The sequence below is a fragment of the Accipiter gentilis genome, chromosome 4 (assembly GCF_929443795.1).
Source record: "Accipiter gentilis chromosome 4, bAccGen1.1, whole genome shotgun sequence".
Classification (NCBI taxonomy): domain Eukaryota; kingdom Metazoa; phylum Chordata; class Aves; order Accipitriformes; family Accipitridae; genus Astur; species Astur gentilis.
This window is the reverse complement of record NC_064883.1, coordinates 31,498,025-31,519,760: the sequence shown is the minus strand read 5'-3', so window position 1 is coordinate 31,519,760 and position 21,736 is coordinate 31,498,025. Positions and strand designations below refer to the sequence as shown.

Here is a 21,736-nt window from a genome sequence, read left to right as displayed (position 1 = left end):
CTACATTGTGTTCTGGATTGGTGCATTCTTTTCTACTAAAATGTAAGATAGTTGTTGAAACACACTGGCACTCAGATTAGCCAAACTACAAAACTTCCCGATTTCTTTTTTTTAGTATCCATTTAATTTATGTGTTTTTTTTTTTTTTTTGTAATTCAATACAATTGAAAAAAAAACACCAACCAACTTTCAAGCTCATACATACAGCGTTTTGCTATGTTACCAATTACACATACAGATAGGCTGCTCCAGAAAACCAGCAAGTAGACAGCAATGTGGCTATGCAGAATTTGAGAATGCCACCAGAATCACCACTGGGATGCCACATGATTACTGCTAAAAAAGGGGAAAGCAGTTACTTCAACAGATCTGCTAGTTTTCTCCGTAGCCTTAAGTCCCTCTTTCTTGCTCCTGTTTCCTCAGGATCTCAGAAGGGTATTCCCCATCTCAGGGCATGAAACTTAGTATTTACTTCTTCTGTAACACTCTTCCTATAGTTATTCTGTAATATTTTTCCTATTTGCAAATTACATGATAAAAGAGGACATACCACTGTCACAATTTTGCAACTGGAATGGATTTTGAAACACAGCAATCAAGTACATTCTGGAGTCAAAAATGGGTCAGTAGCAGATCCAAAACCGGCATATCAGGCTCAGGTCAGTGCTCTGTCCCCTGCTGCTTTCAAAGGACCCTTCTCTTTTTGTCAGTCTGGACCGGTAACTGGCCTCTGGTTGCTTAGCTGAGCCACGCATGGTGAGCATGAGGAGGAAGCAGGCACAGACAACAGCCTGGGCACACAGCGCAACTGATGTACTTTCCATCTTCTGACCAACGAAGAGGTCACAGGACAGTGAAGTTTTATTAAAACTACATTCCATTTTTACTGCTCTTTTACAACTTTTATTTAAAGGACAGAACGCAAAGGCTTTACACTTTTGCTTTCGCTTTTTTTCACGTGGGAAACTTACTCTCCTTGAAACTGCTTTGCCATGAACTTGGAAAGAAGGTCTGCAGGGCTGCAGCTGGACTGCTTCTGGTACCTTGGTGGATGGACTCCTTCACAGCTGCCTAGGCTTCTCTACACTGCACAGCTATCCGCACCACAGGCATCTCACTGATGGATGAGTTTACTCCGCTAAACAAAGATGCATCACAGTTTTTGTGTTTTTCAAATGGATAATAAATGATGTTATAAGGTCACAAACACCAGAGACATCTCTGAGCTTAACAGATGCAAAATTCAATACACCAATCCATTCTGAAGATAAAAATGTTAATAACGGTTTCATAGTCTAAGTAATGAATATAAATTTTCTCCCCCAAACCAGTGACATTTCCTGAATCAAAACTGCTTGGACTTTGCTCTCTATCCAAGCACGGTTTTCTCTTGCTTCATTTAAGGTTCTGGAAATTGAAGTTACTGGCCTTTCACGTGCAGCTGTCACTTATGTAAGTAAACTTGGATTTATTAAAATTCTTTGTTCTACTACTGAAGACAGCAAAATCTTCCCATTTCAACAAATGTCTCACTGGGTTTACTTACTATAGACAAGTAAGAAGTTCCTGGAATACAAAAAATGTGAAAAATCTTAAAATAGTTTCAAAAAGGTGTGTTTCATTACCTAAACAGAGCATAGCCAGTTTTACCTGCGAGAAATCCTGAACTACCTGATCGATTCTGTAATGATAATAATTACAAGGCAACATTATTGATGCAATACAAATAGTTATTTTCTTCAAAACCGCTTTCTCATGTTTACCTCAAGGATACTGCTGAGTTAGGAGCTTACTCCACTTAAAAGTGCAATATTTGGTACACTATACAGTAAAATACAAAGTAAAACAATATATGGGATAAATCCCTTGTACATATTAATGTTGAGATAATAAGATGGAGAACTATTCAAAACTTAGATATATGAATATCAAATAACTTACATTATGTTCACGTAAAAACTCCCAAATTAACAACTGAAATCCCCTTTTAGGTCGTTAAAGAAAAGAACTTTGCTTAAAGAACAGCCTCTAAACTTTGCTTAAACTGCAAAACATTGTAAACATGCATATGTAATACAACTTTCAAGCCTTCATGCTTACATTACTGCAATTATATATATCTGTAATGTTGGTGCTGTATCTTTGGAAAGTTCAACAGCAATATATACATCAACCTTTTCACTAGCTTATTGCTAAATCAAGAAAACAGTTATAGACTTACTTCCTTTAAAAGCAGTCTTATTGAAAGAGAGTGCTAAACTGTATATTGGATAAAGAGAAAAAAAAAAATACTCACAAAACCACAAGGTTCATTTTGAAAACTCGGTTGTTCTACTAACGTTGGTAAATCAATAAACTAATGTAGCAATCCCTTCGTCTGCACACAGCCAAACCTTTTTCACTTACGTGCTCCTTATGTACAATTGAAACTGAATACTGACACTGAAGCAGGAACCATGTCCGAATAACATCTCATAGAAATAATTTAAAACCATTTTCTAAAGTACCAGAATAATGACAGTAAGTCAGACTTGTTGACGCATTTTATTGTGAGATGGGGAGTCTGGTAAAAAACTAGAAAATGACCATGATGTAACAAGGAACTTAAAAATGAAGTTTCAGTTTTGTAACATACATACATGAATACAGGAACAAATTGGCACAAAAATGTTAAACATTGTTCCCAACACTGTTTATAAGATTATTCTAATTTGGCTTACTAAGGAAATGAGAGTTTTATGGTTAGACTAATCTCTTAATAAAACTGCAGAGCATCATGCTATTAGTCACACAGTGAATTTCAAAATTTAAGAGCTTTATATTAAAAACTGGGTAAAGGTAAAATGAATTGATTGCAATTGTAAAATTAATACATTCCCATTTTAATTCTTCTGTTCTACAGTCCAAGGCAAGTATAAATGTTAACATAACACTGTTAAATCAAATCTCAATGCAAGAGAACCGATTGCATCTCTACTTTAAATCTTATCAACTTTCCAAATTTTCATACTAAAATATATTATTGTATTAATACAAACTACAGTATTATACACTACACTGTGTAATAAATAAAGAAATATAAAAATAAGACACATAAATATAAAAGTTTTCTAAAACTAAAAAGGTACATATGTCAGTAAGAAGGGTATTAATACTGCCAGGTTTGAAGACATACAGTACAAAATGTTGCACAGATCTATAAACTAAAAGAAATAAAATAATACTGATAGGTAAAAATCAGCTAACATTGTTAATAAATGGGGTCCATAATAACTAACATTTGAAAATACTTATGAGCCAGATAACATGTCATGTATGTGTCTGAAATTAAAGTAAACCAATAAAGCAATAAAGCAGATTAGAAAATTTCCCTTGTAATTATTGTAGAGAAATTCTGCAAGTCAGGTATTAACCCAAAATACCACCAAATAATTAAATAATGAAATATACCAGTGTTCTTACTTCTCTGATGGCTGAGTGTTTTTTTCCCCATGATTAGTTTAGAACTTTGATACAAATCAACAAATGCTAGTTATTGTAGGCCACACGTTGGATAAAGGCTGCTTAGAGCCTTTATAATACTGATAAATGGCACTTACAGCACACAGGTCTTGCATAAGGCCAAAGGAGATACAAAGCTTCATATCATATCCTTCATATCGTTACTACATACTCAAAACACAATTACAAACACTGATTTTGACGACTTTGCTGTCCTTACCAGTATTAACACTGTTAGTCCCTGCAATCAGAACTCAACGACAATCTTTTCAACTACATTTTTAATCACATGAGTAAGAAACTTCAGTTCTTCTATCATCTGCTTTCTTAAGGCTAACAATACACTTTAAATGATAATATGCTCTACTACAACATCTAATGTCATAAACTGCTACCTTCCAGGTCGAATTTACAAAGGTAGCCAAGCACTGTTTGCAACTGCATTACAGGTTTCTGCAAAAGGGAATTTTGTAGTGCAGAAGTTCTCACATTTTAAAACATAAGAAAATACTGAAGTGGATTTAGGAAATGTTTTACCATTAAAAAAAAATTCATATAAATCTCTCCCAATTGTACAGCTTAAAAATTAATCAACTTAAGAATGAAAATTAATACTGATAAAACAAACAATGCCAGATGCTTGTCTAATAAATCAGGTTTCCTACAACCTGTTAAATCTTTGCTTCCGGAGTCACTGTATTTTTCTAATCTGCTTCATGTTATAAACTTGTTCCTAACTTTGAAAACTGTGTGAAAAATTACTAAGTTTGAGGTTCAGGCACACCTGGATTTCTTTTTTTTTTTTCTTTTTCTTTTTTTTTACATATATATTTTTTTACACAGTAGTGAACAGAAATCACAGTATGCAGGCTACTGCGTTTCCATGAAAAGCATGTATAATATAGAACGAACTTCATTACCAATTTTTTTTTTCCTTATAGAAAAAACTATCATTTAAGCTTTATTTGTTTTTTTCTTCCGACACCTGCCCATTATTCTGTATAACTTCTGGTTCTGCATTGCTTGCTTGATTTACAGCTTCATCATTCTTGTTACCTTCAGTTTTCCCTTCTTCTTCTTCTTCTTCTTCATCCTCTACTTCTTGTAGTTTCCTACATTCTTTTTCTTCCTGAAGTCCTTCTACCTCTTTTTCTTCCTCCTCCTCTTCCTCTTTTTCACTCTCTTCCTCTTCTTCCCTGGTTAGACTCTCTCTCTCGTCCGAGTCGATCTGTGATGGAGATGCCCTGGCACCAGCATGCTCGTTATTGAGGACCTCCTGGCCTGTCTCCTCCTGTTCTGTGCTGTCACGCTCTTCTGCCTCTCTTTTGCAATAGGAGTAGCGATGATTCATGTGTTGAGAGTAAGACCCCGAGTGTGAAAACCGCTTTCCACATTTGTCACATTGGTAGGGTTTTTCCCCAGAATGCAGTCGCATGTGTTCAATCAAATGGTGTTTGTGTTTAAATGCCTTTTTACAGATTCCACACTCATGAGGTCTTTTACCTACAAAATAAAGCACAAACAATTGGACATCTCGTAACTGCAGTTTTAAAAATTTGTACTGTTATTCTCATCACAAAATGCTGTTGGTGAATGTATTACCAACAATTACTAATTTTATTTAACAAGATGTTCTACTCCACGCGTTATCAGCCTGAGTTTCTCACCTGAGCCCAAAGGACAAGGGTGCAAGGGTACATTGTCACAATTACAAGGGTAATTTGTAAGTTTTTTTAGGAAAACCGAACACAGAAGGCCAAACAGATTCTCAGATGTAATTTCTAGCACAGAAAAAGTATGAATATAAGTGATTTAGAAAAGGAGACTTTTTTTGCAGTAAACATTATTTCGACTCAAAACCATTTTAACTTTTCTATATTTATGGAAATGTTAAATCAACTAAGCTTTGATGTTGGTTTTTGTGTACCAAGTCCTTCTTCCGTGTTATAGGTAAAGGGAAAATAATTCTAAAATCTAGAACCTTCCGGCACAGGTAAACGTCTTTTGAACAAAACTTGCTGACTACACATACGTTAACAAGAAAAATCTGCGTTGTTTCACTTGGTTCTCTTTCTGCTCTGTTTTCCAGCTTTCTACTTTGTTGCCTTGTTTTCAGACTCTCTTAGAAACATAGTAGAAGCCTAGTAATGTTATTTTGATTGCAACACTCAAAGTTGTTATGCAAAACAACTTTGAACAGTCTTAGCCCAGACATAAAAGGCAGAGATAATATGACAGCAGTTTTTTTGGTCACGCTATACAGATCATCAACACCTCCACGTCAACTTATGCCAAGCAAGCAGCGAGGTGGGTGTTGGTCTCTCTTCCCAAGTAACAAGCCATAGGATGAGAGGAAATGGCCTCAAGTTGCACCACAGGAGGTTTAGATTGGATACTAGGAAGAATTTTTTCACCAAAAGGGTTATCAAGCATTGGAATAGGCTGCCCAGGGAAGTGGTTGTGTGACCATACCTGGAGGTATTTAAAAGGAGTAGATCTGGTGCTTTGGGACATGGTTTAGTGGTGGACTTGGCAGTGTGAGGTTAACAGTTGGACTTGATGATCTTAAGGGCCTTAAATGATTCTATGACTTTGAACACTGCATTTAATTTATAAGTAGAATGGAAAGAACAATTGTGTTATGAAAAGGACGAGTTAAAAGAGTCTCAGGACAGTAAAGGTATGAAAATAGTCTTAACGAATACAACTTGAGAAACTTGATCAAGTGGTAAAGACAAAAGAGAATTTTTAATCTTTTAAATTCTGTATGTGAGATGAAATTAGAACATTAATATGCAGAAATATAAATTTAGGCACCTAACCAATTAAAAAAAAAGGGTTTTTTTTAAGACATCACAGAAGAAATAAGAGAGCAACAGTTATTTAAAAAAAGACTAAAGATACCAGAACTGGAGCCAAAAGGAATAACTATGAGAAATTAAAAATAAAAATCAAAGCCAAAAGGGTGTTCTTCTGGGGTTAGACTCCATGTCTACTGAACGGCTGTTAACTTCAGATCATTACAAATGTGGCCTAATTTGAAAATCCTTCATACTAGATAGATACACTGCCTTTCATATAGAGTATCATAGACATACATGATCCCCTATTCTTAATTTATAATTTTAATTTTTAATTTTTCTTAATTTATAACCAGGCAAGGTAAATTAGAAGTAATATATCCTTGATTACAGGCTGTGGCTCGCAGATGACTGTTCATGAGCCAGATGGAAGAAACTCCCCTTTTTCTCTGCAGGGTTTAGGTCTTACAAATTTAAAGCAACACAGAATTGCAGTTCTGTCAAACAAATATACAAAACACAGGTTTCTAAAGAAAGCCAAGCGCAGATGATAAGAAGGACTATTACACTTCCCTACACTTTCTGAGAACTGGATTCCAGTTGAGATTATCAGTTATACACTGCCAATGAAATAATGAACTAAAACTGCTTTTCCTAGTACATACCTGTGTGTTCATACTTATGTCTCAATAATGAGCTGCTCTTCTGGAATATTTTGTCACATAAATCACATGCATACATCCCGTTTTCTGTCTTCCTCATCTTTTTCTTTGGGGGTGTTGAATCAGAATCATTTTGATCTTCTACGTTCGATACTCCTTCTGAGCTAGTGTCTTGCCTTTCATCCTGAAGAAAAATTACGAAAAAGATTGAGTTCAATTAAAAAATGCACTGATGCAGCATACAATTTATAAAATGTAAGCTGAAGCTGCACTGTTCTTCTCGTTCAATTCTGTAAACAGCCAAACAAAATTGTTTAGACTTACATAGTCAAAAAGAACTTTCGCTGCATTGCTCTGCTTTGCAGCCCTGCCACCATATAGATGCAGAATTCTCACTGGGACTGACTTTAATCACATCCAAATCTGACTGTTGGCCAGGTCTAAGCTACACTGAACACATCATGTTTTAGGGCCCGTATAATAAATGCAATGTTAGGAAGGAGAAGAAGATTACAGACCTATACATTACCTTAATAAGTTGGAAGAGCAAATTTGATATTGAACTGCATTTCTCAGCTAATGTTTGTCACCCACATTTTGCTACCTCGTGGATTTTATAGAAGTTAAGGCTGTATTTTTTGATGAAGTTTTCACAAAAAGCTATTTAAGTTACCATTTGAATTTGCATATTTGACTACTGTCTTCCTCGTAAACTACCACAAATACTACTTAACCCAAAATTCGGAGAACTTCAAATGTTTCATTAATAAATAAATTTTTAAAAATATCATAACTGTTGTCTGTTTCTAAGCATTTCAGGAGCTGAAGCTCACCTGTAAGAAGCACAGTATTTTCTACTGATTATCAGCAGTATCACTACACACAGAATTAATTTTATCATATATTATCAAATCTGAATATAAAAATGTACATGTTGGCTACCTCAAATGTTGCCTGTCTCATAAACTTTAACATATAAGCAACCTTGTAACTCTTCAAGGCTCCTCAGTCTCTTGCAATATAGAAGCCTGCATAAAATGCCAAGCAGCCAACTGACTTAATTAGGAACACTCAGTCTTTCCACGAGCCACTTCTCTGTTCTTCTCTGTCCCTACCTCAACGGGTTTCTCTGGAGGATTGCCTCTGATTAGATCACACCTGCATGTACCCAGGGAAGAACAGGGCAGGATACAGGAATGGCAGATAAAGAAGATAAATACCTGCCCAACTCTCAATTGAGAATACGTATGAAATTTGTTTGAAGTGCCATTATGGTGCAGGATGAACTCAGCTACTCTGCAAGCCAAGAAAGCAAAGCGGTGTGAAGAGAGTAGCCAAAAATTCCAACGAGTTTATTTTCTGGATGTGGGGAAAGAGGAGATACGGAGCCAGCAAGAAACACAAGCCATGGCCTTACTTTGCTTTTTGATCAGGAGAATTGGACTGTCTTGAAAATACTAAGCACTAATGTCCTAGAAGACATTTCTGAATGACTGAATATGGTGAAGAACTGACTTATCCACACACAGAACTATACAGTTTCTGTCAGTCTGGATTCAAGCTGCCTGAGCTAACGAGCTTTGCAGAGGACTTAACAGTAACATCTATTACCCATTAACAATCAAGCCAAATAAACCTGATAAATTAAAGTGTAAATATAAGCTACCTTGACAGTTTTCTGTTAGTTAGCATGGATACAGAATAAATACATCACACACAACATACAGGAATACAGGGACCGAAGTACCTGATTTCCATTGGCTTGGGTCTGTTTTGGTGGTGTTTCTTGAACTGCAGGACTAACTGTAGTAGAGTATGTATAAGCCACCTGTGGAATCAAAATGGTTTGCTTATTGGCAGCGAGAGCTCTCAAGCATGGAACACTGTTCTGGTCAGCAATGGCAACAATTGTAGGTAACTGAGCAGTGACTGTAGGTATAGCAATATTTATGGGATTGGCACTTGGTGGGATTACATTTACAATAGGATCAGAGTCTGTAATATTGTTGTCCTTTTGTGGTTCTTTTTTTGCACAAGTTAAGTTCAAAGGTTCTTCCTGGACAGAATAAACACTGTTCTGGTAAACACTAGTTATGGTAGATCTTTCCAACAGTTCTCCATGTTGCTTTGGTAGCGAAAGGTCAAGAGGTTCAATTTGTGGCTCTTCTTGTACACCCTCTGCTGTGTACGTATAACCCTGTGAATTTCTTGATGAAGAAAGGTTTAGTGGCGACGGGGATGGCGTGCTACTGCGTGAACCATTCAGAGTTGATCCCCCTGGTAAAGTCTGAGATTTTGTTGTATTGACAGGATTTTGTGAGTTATTTGTGCTGTTCTGGGGTTCGCTTACATTTGTAGTTGCTGCTTGATCATCATTATCTGCAGGACTGCTTAATTTAACTTGTTCAGGAGAAGATGGTCCAGAAGACTGCACAGAAATTTGTCCAGCTTGCATTTTTTCAAACCACTTTTTTACCACATCCAGTGGTAGGTTTACTGAATCTGCTATTTTTGAAAGCTCTTCTGCGCTTGGTTGTGCATTTAATGCATAATACGCTTTTAGGAGCGATAAAAGGTTCTTTAAAGGTGGCTGACCAGGAGATAAGTTGTTCTCCCCGGTTTCTGATGGGACAGGGGAATCGGGCTTCTCAGCTTCTGTTCCACTGGGCTGAGGAAGCTGAGGAGGATTTTTTGTTTCATAGTGCTTTAATTCTTGAAGTGCATTAAGATCTCCTGGACAGTCATCACACAGAAGACAAGTGCTATCGTTGGTCTCTCCTTCAAAGTTCTTCTCTTTCTCAGACTTCACTGTAAGATCTTCCGGTAATTTTTCATTTTTGCAACTATTTGTAGGAACAGTGTTTTCTTTTTTTAGATTTTGTGGAACAACCTGAAGTTGACTTGGCTGCTCCAAGCTGTAGTTGATGATAATTTTGGTTGTCCCATCTTGGTCAACCAAAGGAAGACTGATAGCTGAAATGAGGGAATGGCCAGCTTGTTGTATAGATGCATTGTTGATTGTTTCTTGTTCTTTGGATGCAAGATTGGCATGATTGTTTTCCAATACTTGCCTTATTACATTACCATCCACTGCCACTTTAAGTACGTTTTGAATGTCACTTAAGTTGATGCTTATGGGAGACACCAGACCTACTGTTGGTAGAACAACAGCTTGCACCACACCCTGAGGAGAACTGGTTGCCTGCAATGGGCTACCACCACTAAAAACCCCATTCTGCAAAGGGGTCGAACAATTAATTCCTGAAGCAACCACTATGGGCTTGAATTCATAATCCACAGGTTCAGTTTTAATTTGGTTAACAGGAAGTTGCTCTTGCAAGGGTTTATTTTCTATCTTTTGTCGTATCTGTGGTCTTGCTGGGCTACCTGGTGATGCAGAAAGGGAAGGGGACGAGCACTGAGATGTCTTGAGCCCTGACCGGGCTCGACCATTCACGGGCATCAAACCGATACACTTCTTACTGCTTATGTGTGAACTGTATGAACCAGAATGGGAAAAACGTTTCTTGCAGTTTGGGCACTCATATGGCTTCTCTCCTAAAGATAAAAAAAAGAAAAAAAAAGAAAAAAAAAGAAAAACAAGAAAGAGGCTTATGCAACAGTTTACTAGGTTACAGCGTAACTTCCTCAAGCAATAGTAAGTAGAAAAGAATACATCAAAATGACCTCTCAAAGAGTCCTAGGGGAAAAAAAAAAATCTTATACAGTGAATTGAACAGTAAGAGTAATTATGTCATCTATAGCTCTGATCCTAGGGTCCTTTAATAAGTTTGTGCTCAGCTAGGAGATATAGGATGGAGCCCACATGATCATGATACGTTTCAGTATTTCCCAGTAACTGTCTACATATCATATAAATGAGTCTATATGATACTTGCAGATTTCATTAAACTCCATTCACTAATTTCAGAAGCTGCATAAACTACTTCAGAATGGAAAAGAATTAGAATATGATTAACTACAGAAAAAAAAGCCATAAATGCAAATCATAATTGAATAAGGAGCTATGCACATTTTATTGCAGCAAACTCAATTACAATATATCCATATCTTCCTACAATACTCATCAGCTGAAAACCAGGCAAAGTTTAACTAAAGGGAAACCAGACACATATAGAAGACAGATGTATATTTGCCTTCAGAGATGAATATCAGGTTAAACTGCCAGGAAGAGGCACGCAACTATGCAGTCGTTACAGCCCTAGCAAGAGTTGGCTTTTCAGGGCATCTGTGCTACAGAGGAAAAGGAAAAAGCCAAAATAGCAGGCTTGCTTCAGATTGAAAAGTACGTTGACCGAGGCCTTCCCACTCACAGGCACAGTGCCACTACCCTCTGGAAATGAAATGATGTTTGCTGAGGGAGGACTTCTAAGTGAGGTGCACTTCATTGCTCATAGCTAAGCAACTGATAAGAAAGGAAAAGATGGCCTAAAAACTTGTTCTCAGACTTTCTGTCAATGGCTAAATCTGGGTTAAAGACAGAAATTGAGAATCTCTTTTGAGTGACCACATTTAACTTATTGTTATATTATATGCTGAAATACATTATTATATATTAAATTTCTTATAAATTTGAGCTTTTCTTATAAATTGAAACTGTTGTGATAGTATAACACAATCCTAGACCTGTGTCCTAGGCTATTTTAATATGACTAGTCTTGAATGATGAAAATCACAGCCATAGTAGGAAGCATAGTTCTTATGATCCAATTATTATCACTTAAAATTTTCTAGCAAGGCTCATAACATGCTGAATGATCTGCAAACATTGAGAAAAAACAGACAAGTGAAAAAGGACCAGAAGGATGCCCCCGTTTCTTCTGCCACAAGTGAAGTTTTCCTTAACTGTCAGAGCTTAAGCTGCAACTGTAAATCCTCTTCAGTTATTCTACATATTTCCTGCACACAGCTGAAGGCTGCCATCAGTGCTTACAGAGTCCCGGGGAGGGGGGGGGGGGAGGAAAAGAGTAGTATTTTAAACTTAGACTTACAAGACTGATGCCACATCACAGTTATAAAAAGTAGAAATGGCAACATTAGTACACAATTCAATGCTTGGTTTATTTACCACTGTGGATTCGTAGGTGCTCCTTTAGGTGATGTTTATATTTAAAAGCTTTTCCACATTCAGTGCACTTGAATTTTCGATTACCACTGGACTGCGACACATGTCTCTGTGAGAAAGAATCCATAATTATTGCATCGGACAGTGTGTTGGAAAAACATCTTCTATTTTCACATTGTAGCAGCGAAAATGCAATACAAAACTGAACAGAATCAATCATAATTTTAAGAGACTGAAGGTGGTATGTGTTATGCATGAAAAAGAAACAAATTAGAAGTCAGGTTAAAACTGAGCCATGTGTATCTTCTGAATAAATCTGGTACAGTAAAAAGAAAGAAAACCCAAACCTACCCAAAATATATTTGCCCCTTCTCCTAACTTCAGAGGAAGCTTGCACTGACATGTTATGTGAGTAAGAAGTTCCAGGATGCAAAAAAACCAAGAAAAAACCCAAGCCCACCACCCACAGAATATGTCACACAGGATAGAGAAACATTAAAGCATATAAAAGCCTGTTTAAAGTTTAATCAGTTGACTTGATTTTTCCATTTACATGCTTCCAGCGCTTACTGTTGGCCTTGGATTCCTCTATGTAATGGTGCCACAGGATTGCTCAAGAGAAGATGGCTCAGTGACAACAAAGGTACGCTCAGTCACAATTAATTCTCAAAATAAATGCAAGAAACTAAATTAAAATAAATAACAGTATGGAGGGATTTCCCTGGTATACAACATCAAGCCTCTTCACTACTTGCACTGAAGTTCTGGTTATTTTTGTTATATTTCGTGTTGTGACAGCATTTATTCTTAAGCTTCAAATTATTTTATCTTTATTGTTATACTAGTTTAAAAAAAGCAAAAGCTAAGAAAGAAATACATGTAGTTTATGTGATAAGCATATGCAAGATACATAATTTTATCACAAACTGTATAAATCGAGAAATGTGTATTTTTAAAGACAAAAATCACATACGTTTTAGAAGTCAGAGCAGCTTAATTACCAACATGAAATGGAGGAATTGGAGATCTTTCTGTTTAAACAAATTCTTTATTTAAAAAAACAGCGGCTCCTTTTTAAGTAGAGCTCACTTTGCAAAAAGATACTCTACCACCATTTGGATGCAGCTGCAGATTTTTGGTAACGGGGGCAAGTATTTTCATAAACTCATTAGTAGAGCTAGCCAGGTACTCTGGGGAAACAGCCTGCCTACAGGCAGCTACCACGAACGGCTGGCGTGCATTAGCCTCCTCTGGCGTGAAACCGTGGCGGGGAGCTCCTACACCTAATTCTGGTCCGCTGCAGTGGGCAGCACTGGGAGCAGACGCTCGCCGAGTGCGGAGGCTACTCCCCGAGTGCAGAGACGGCAACCGGGGGCTGAGATCTGCGCTGGAGAAGTGGGGATGAATAAAAAGGCAGGGTGACGTTCCTGTTCTGATTTATGCCTTTAGATCTGAAGAACCCGCAGCCGTGCAGTTTGCTGGATGAAAGTCCGAGCACTCTGCTAGGAGATATGCCGTCCAAATTATCAACCCTCCCCGTTCTACACCCTGTCCTCCTTTATATGATACAGATGCTAACAGAAGACAAATTGAAGCAAGATAATCTAAACCGCTTCCAAGTACTCTAATTTGACAGTTCCCTTGGGTAAGCATTTGGTTAAGCTGCAGTTTTCACCTCTCAGCAGATACTGCTCCCATCCTCCTCGGGGTGGGCTCCTTCCCACCTCCTCCCGGGCTTTGCAGCGAGGTCTCCGCTCTGACTTATCCCGATTAGCACTTGACCCTTATTCCTGGGTTTGTCAGCTGCCTTTTGCTAGTCCACATGGCTTTTCAGCTTTGTTTAACTAAGGCCCTTGAAGATGATGTTCTAGACGATTGTGCCCGACTCGCTGCATTTCACTTTAATGATCCAACCTCACTGAGTCTAGAGGACCGTGTCAGGATTTACTTAAGCCTGCAGAGAATCAGTTACTACTGTTTGACTTGAGATTATACAAGTTAAAGGATCTCAGCACATACACAGCTACTGCAGATGTTGGACTACATAAATATTCATACCAAATATTAGTGCATGTATTCAATCTGTCAGAAATGTTTCTGCTCCAGTCTTTAAAATTCAATGTTCTGCTTCCAAGGCATGGAAGCCCACAATTCTCTTATCAAATTTTTAATGAGTTTTCCTGTTTTCTTGATCATAGCTATAACCTGCGTTGAACTCTCTGCTAAGCAGTGTTTCTATCTATTTTGCCTTACCTTCTTACATTTGTAATTCTTTATTCAGCTTTCTTGCTATCTGTCCTATACTCATCTTTTTTACAAAGCTGAAACATCCTCAGAGTTACTCTCCAGGCTCTTTAAAACTAGCTGAGAATCATAACTCTTCCCTAAAGTACCACCTTTGATACTCTTTCACCTTCATTTTCTCAGATTCAAATGTTTTTCCCCCTTTCAGTACTGCTAAATCCACATTTTTAGTGCTAAATCCACAATTTTTTTGTGCCTCTGATGTGTGATATATTTTTGATGCACCACACGTAACTTCTGGTTTCTGCTCATTAAAGAATTAACCACAGCATTCAAAGAAAACTCCTCTGCATTCCTTTAAGGACTGAAAGAAGAAACATTAAGGTCTGTAACTAGCCACTAATATGTCCCTGCATCAAACATTTACTTTGCTTAGGACTAAAGTCCACTCTTTTCATACCAGAGAACCAAAACTTATTAATGGGAATCTTCAAAAGTTATCTGGAAGACAGGAATTACAGTTACATGAGGGTTTTTTCACAGATGGTTTGACCATGGTCTTCAAGAGCTGCCATTTCTCAGCGGTGTCCACAGCAATATGAAATTTTCACAGACTACCTAGGGGCGCTTTGTAAATTGATGAGAAGAAAAAGAAAACACGTATGAGAAGCACTTGTTCATACTTCAACATCGTTTTTGGTGCTTCACATGTGAAAGCAGATGATGCGTCTGCAGCACCACCTCAGACCAACCGTTAGCGGTGTAGGAGCAGCCAGGGGAGCCGTGAGGGACGCCGGGGACGGGGAGGAGGGAGGGATGAAGGAGGAGGTGCAGGATGGCTCTCTGCTCTCCACTGGAGCAGAAGTAGCTGCGGTTTGGCATATTTCCCCCTTCCTCAGAGGGAGGCACAGTGCGCACACACCTCTTCCCCTGCCTTCACTGCTCTAGATATTATCTTTGCTTGTTGCTTCCTTGTACAGAACAACTACAAAATGGTCACATGCCGGACCTTAACCAGCTAACAAAGTTATCCAAATAATCTACTTTCACGTGAAGTCCTTTCAGAATAAGACATTAAGTTTTGAAGAGGCAGCTGTTTAAGATCCACAACCAGGAAGTCTATACTTTACTATGGAAAAAAGTTAATTTTCCATTACACAAATGATTTAACCATGTACATGCACGTGAAGCCGATTCTGAAGACATGACAACTTTGTGACAATAACATAAACAAATATATGTTTTAAATTTACCAAGTATCTGAACTATTGTAGTTTTGATTCTGGCTATGGCTCTAGAGAAAAAATACACTTAAACTAGTATAATATTGAGTTCCAGATACTTAACAGAAACAACATTTATCAAATGCAATTGTGCCTTCAAAAGTATAAACCCATTAAAATATACCTGCAGAAACACAATTTAAGCTTCCCTTTGTAGCAATTCTTCTGAGATTGTTTACTCGCTTGGTATTTTTTGTCTTTTCATTCAAACTACATGCAAATATAGGAGAGGCTTCTAGCCCCCTCCAACTACTTTATTCTTCTGCTTTTAGGCTTCTAGTTGGAAAAACTGAAAATAAACATGGTAGCTCACAAGAAAGCATTATACAAAAGCATTCATAGATTTTATAGTTAGAAATATAAGATGTATACAGGATGACAGTCACTTTAAAGTGGAAGCCAAGCCAATAAGAAAGCAAGGCAGAAATTAATTGTTCATGGGAAATATATTTGAATAAATAAGAACTGCCATGCCAGAATACACTGGTGAGGTTATTCCAAAACCTGTGAGACAGTAAAATCCCTGTAGCTGGATGGCCAATACTTCTTGTAACGATTTTTCCTATTTATTTACCCGTGAAAGTAAACATTCAGGTATAAAAATGTATAATAAATTTTAAGCCTGTTAAATTCTTGGACTTGGTGATACTTTGTAGAATGGAGGTTAATATGCAATGTGTAAAAAAGCATCTCCTTTGCTCTGTTACAGCCTTTCAGTTTAATGAAAGATCTGTTGGTTTGGAGCTGCAAGAAATATTGAAGGACCCTTCCCTTTACATTCTTTTCACTATTCACTGTTTTGCATCTTTCTGTGATGTTTCTCTCCTGTTTCTTCTCTGGAGAGTATCAATCTTTTTAGTCTGTCCTTAGAAGGGAACATCTCCAAGCCTCTCTCTACAACCTGGTAGTGGAAAATCTGTATCTTTCTTCCTTGGCCAATTCCTGACTGTTTCAGTGAGTTTCATCAGTTCCTGAGCCTCAGAGTACATCTGATAAGCTATGGAAGCATGTAATTGGGGATGGATGATAGGAAATTGTGTGGGTAAAAGAAGAAAAGAAAAAAAGGGAGGGGGGAACAGAATCTCAGATGGCTAAGTCATGGAAAGCATTTCAGGGAACTGTGCCCTCAGGTCAACCCATGAACCAGAGAAAACAAGCTCAGAATATCTTTAGCCCTTTTTGTTGCTTAATTTAGTACTAAAGTGTTGTATTTTATGCACAATTTTTTTCTATATTGTCTTACAGCATGGATTGCATTTAAAAACTGTATCTCACAGTTCAAGCAAATTAATCAACACAGTGGTTTGTTTCTTATTCAAATTTTGAATTAGCCAAACAGGATTTATGATAGGAAAATGCGTTTCACTAAAGATCTGAAGTTAGACTTGAGTCACAATTTTTACGTAAAGTTAGCCAATGAACAGACAAAACCTAATTACCTATAAATGCAATAAAGCACTTCCGAAAACTAAAATTTAAACCCAACCACACTGCCTAGATGAATGAAAATACAGGAATTCAGATCTCATCCTTTGACATTTATGGAACAAGTCTGACTTCTGGGACTGGGATTTCAGCATGTAGATAATCTGATGTGAACAGCTTACTCACTCTGTACATTTTTGCTCACATAACACATCACAGCATTGTTACAGAAGATGCTAAATCCATAATTCAGATGCCACTTACTTGATCTCTTCCTGATTTGTGTGATGTCATGTGGCGGTCGAGCTGCGTTCTGTATGCAAATGTGTAACTGCACAAGGAGCAACTAAAGTTATCTTCATTTTTTTCATGGCGATATTTAATGTGTTCCTTCAGAGAGGTAAAACGCTTGTACCCTCGATCACAATATGGGCAAGTAAGCAGTTGGGAAAATGCATCGGGTGTTCCTACACAGGAAAGACAATACACCATATTTAAACAAATGTAAGTTCCAAACTTATTACCATCAACAAACATGCTTTACATTTACATGTATTACTGTAAGAAAACATGCAGTTGGTAGACGCTCCATCTATTTTAGAAAAGGACTAATGATAATTTATTTTTTTTCCACAGGTATTATGTTACTAACTACAATATGGTATGGTTGCCCCAGTGTTCGCTGGAGAGAATCAGCACAATACGATTACCCAAAACACCTCGCAGTGAGTCTGCTGGACTTCCCAATACAGCAGTAGAGCTTCTATATGTGTATTTCTGTTTAAAAAGTGGTCTGAAATTGTGAAACATGGTTTAAGATCTAGTAATCTTTGTAGATCTGGTTAGCTCAATCACAGACAATCCTCAAATCCTGTTTCCAAATTTAAGTCTATCACTGAAACATCTAATCGTCACCCTGTTTTCAGCTCTTAAGGAATAAATAACGTTTGCAAGCTGCAGAGAATATTTTTTCTTCCTCTTAACCTAACAGAATTGTAACTGAAAAGAGAACTGAAAAAAAATTAGTAGAAACATGGCTTATAATTCTTATACCTGGACCTGCTGGAGCAAGTCCAGAGGAGGGCCACAAAAATGACCACAGGGAAGGAACACCTCTCCTATGAGGAAAGTCTGAGAGAGTTGGGGTTGTTCAGCCTGAAGAAGAGAAGGCTCTGGGGAGACCTTGTAGAGGCCTTCCAGTACCTAAAGGGGCCTTATAAGAAAGATGGGGACAGACTTCTTAACACCGCCTGTAGTGATAGGACAAGGGGTAATGGTTTAAACTAAAAGAAGGTAGATTCAGAATCGATATAAGGAAGAAATTTTTTACGATGAGGGTGGTGAAACACTGGCACAGGTTGCCCAGAGAGGTGGTAGATATCCCATCCCTGGGAACATTCAAGGTCAGGTTGGACGGGGCTCTGAGCAACCTGATCTAGTTGAAGATGTCCCTGCTTATTGCAGGAGGGTTGGACTAGATGATCTTTAAAGGTTCCTTCCAACCCAAACCATTCTATCATTCTATGATACACAGATATGTACCTGTTAGTAGGACATACTGTCAGCAGGACAGAAAGGAGAGAGGATATACTGAGTGACAGAAAGGAGAGAGATCAAATGTGAAGCCATAAATATGATTCTAATGTGATCTACGGAATCTATGCTGCTGTCTTTCATGCAGTTACTTCTATATCAGTACAGGACAAAGTGAAATCAGACTGAAGCTGAATATTAATTTCACAAGTCTACTTCTGAGAAGTCACCATTTATGGAGTTTTAACTCCATCTCTTCTTATCAGCATATATTAACCCCCATATATAGTAACTTATGCTATCCTTGAAAAATTAATTTTTAAATGATTGAAAAAAAAATCTTTCTTTATAAATTGATAAAAGTGTGTTTAAATAAATGTAGAGTTTGCTGTATTTGATCAAACTATCAATTTATAAGGTGTGGTATCTTCCAATGACCATGCTACTCTTCCATGCTTCAAAGGAAATGGGAAGAACATTTTGCAAGGATGCACTTATGCACCGTTCTGAGAGAAAGCAGGAAAGGAAGGTGGAAGGTCTTTCCTGATTATCATTTTATGCTCTGAAGCACAAGGGGCAAATTTGTAAGCACTGTCATTTTAAGTTGCAGAACTATAAGCATTATTAATACCCATAAAATTAACCAGTACTTTAGAAAGTACTTCTGAATTATTTATCTTCATGACCTCTTCCAGCAGTTATCACCATAGATTGATTATATGCTCTATAAAGTAGCAATTCGTTCTGTTTGTGTGGAATTTACTGACTTTATTTTTACTGAATGTACCATTGTTCTTGCAACAGTGAAAAGGAAAATAGAGTCAGACCAGTTTTCTTTATTACTAAGAACCACCTTCTCTGTCATATAGGTTCTTTTACACTTGTTATGGTAACAGGCAAGGTAACACTCGTATTGCACTGGTTTTTCTGTTGTTCCACCCCCTTCTGCTTTTCCTGGATTAGCCAGACTGTCCAAAAATGAACCTCTCCCCACATGTGTAGTCACAGTATGCTTCCCTTCAATCCTCTTTTTTCCACCTACAATTCAATTCACCTGACATAAAGAATATTCCATTTCAGCACAAATACAACTCAGTGGAAATATCAAAAAAACCGTTAACTTAAATTCTGTTTCCATTGGAGCAAATGGTGAAGTGGCAATGGTTTCCCAAAGCCACTGATGACTCTAATTCTCTGTCACTTCTCTTGTTCAGTCCCCCAGTTTGGAAGCATGTATCTTTAGCAAATATCACTACATTTTTTGGCATTTTCTGTTCCAAATTATTACGTTTAACATCATTGTTCAGCATCGTGATTTTCAGAATACTTCCTTGTGAACTTATTGGGCTAGGTCTAATATAAATTATTAAAACAAATGTGTATTTTTAATGATTACATGGAAATCATATCACAAGGCTGTAGAACTAACTTGACAATCTGTGCCACTGCAAACACAGATTGAAATCTTAAATTATAATTTTTAAGATGCTACTGTTGAGCATATATCTTGCTTGAATTTTGCAAAACTTATAAAGTAAACCACAAAATATTAGTAATTCAGGTCCTATTTCTGTATATAAAAAGGCATGTACACAGTTTAAATTTCTCAAATATTTTAATTTACTTTTTTGCTAAAATCTCCAATACCATAAAATCTCTGGAAGAGCAGAACAAAATTGTTAGCATTACCCCTTTCACTGCTCTCCCTTAGATACCAGTACAGTAATACAGTTCCAATGACATTTTAAGTTCAATTATGTACATCTTTTTTAAACAACTGGAACACAAACACTCCTAACCCTTTATGTAGGATGTTACTTTCTTTTGAAAAATCTTAAGTGCTCCAATAAAGGAACACAGTGTAGTTGAAACTGCAGTTGTCACAGGTTATGAAAGCTGAACACTTCAGAAAGCAGCACAGAACGCAAAACCAGTCTGAACAGGTTTTGCCTTCAAATATTTCATTATGAAGATGCCTTCAATGTTTCATGATGAAGAAATGAACAAAGTATGACTTATTTCACTCAGAAGAACATCCTAAGCCTGAAACTTCCTCAGAGAAAACAGACATCTACTTAAAAATAACAACTGGTCATTATCTTTTCACATAAATATTTATGTATAAACAACGTTTCTTTTTTCTCCACTGCTGTCTTTTCAGGAAGAGAAAAAAAAAAAAAGCCTGTCATAGACTGGCTACCTAATAAAAGAACTCCTATCTAATAGATCCTTTTGGGCATTTTGTTTAGAACTATAAAAAGAAAAGAAAGATGTTATAACTCCCCCAAAGTTAGTCTTACATAAAACCACAGTATCTTGCTTCACTCCCATTATATTTAATAAATGTTTGTTCTGTTCTTTCATATAATGCTACTAAATAGATTTATGAAAGCTTGAATTTTTATTTCCTTACTTGAGGTTATCATTTAGGTACCCATACAACTGAACTCCAGTGTTTGTCTTGTTTCACAAAATCAAGTAGTAATGTTTTTTGTATGATGATCCCATCCTCTTATAATTATTTAACTAAGATTCCGCCCCCCCCAAAGTCACATGTGTATGCATTATTGTCTTCTAAAATACAAGAGAACTTTTGGCTCAAGTAGCTAGTACAATTTATTTTGTAAGAACTGAACTGGTGGCATATTTACCATTTTCATCCTGACCACTAGCTTCTGGTGTGCCTTGTCTCTGGTCCTCCTCAGGTGCTTCAGGGTAGATAACAGCTGTATCTTCTTGTTGAAGGAATTCTTCAACATTAGGGTCATGGTTTTGTTCATTTTCTGCATCAGAATCACATTCATCTTCTTTTACTAAGAATGAAAAACAAGATCCAAGATATGAAACGAAGAGTTTAAAAAGAATGTAAATGAGGTTCAGTAATTCACATTGCCAAATCAACCTCTATCCAAGGATTTCAAAACTCTTTACAAATACTAGTATGGGTAAAGCCCTTTAAGATGCAGGAATATGCCAAGTTTTAAAAGAGAGCACCAGTGGCATAATGACATTTAAAAATTTGACTAAACCCACAATTTGCCTCTTCAACTCAGTGCATTTTTATCATTTTAGATTTAGCTGTTCCCCTCAACTTCCCTAAAAATCTTAAATGCTCCATTAATTATGATTTAGCCCTTGTAGTCTGAAGGCCAGCTTACCGTCTTAGCTCCTATGTTTGCAAAAGTAAATCTGTTGCCTTCA

General features: G+C 37.1%; 1 protein-coding gene across 4 annotated transcripts in view; it reads right to left on the bottom strand.

Annotated features, from left to right (window-relative positions):
• Positions 1-2,528: 2,528 nt before the first annotated feature.
• ZEB1 (zinc finger E-box binding homeobox 1) overlaps positions 2,529-21,736 on the bottom strand; it is a 126,940-nt gene continuing 107,732 nt past the window's right edge. For all 4 annotated transcript variants that reach the window (XM_049798147.1, XM_049798148.1, XM_049798151.1 and 1 more), the window contains 6 exons: positions 21,187-21,348; positions 17,267-17,469; positions 12,054-12,159; positions 8,712-10,522; positions 6,968-7,148; positions 2,529-5,004 (listed from right to left, as the gene is read on the bottom strand). In XM_049798147.1, coding sequence (XP_049654104.1) covers positions 4,463-5,004; positions 6,968-7,148; positions 8,712-10,522; positions 12,054-12,159; positions 17,267-17,469; positions 21,187-21,348 — 3,005 coding nt within the window. In that variant the 3' untranslated portion in view covers positions 2,529-4,462. The remainder of the gene's footprint in view (positions 5,005-6,967; positions 7,149-8,711; positions 10,523-12,053; positions 12,160-17,266; positions 17,470-21,186; positions 21,349-21,736) is intronic.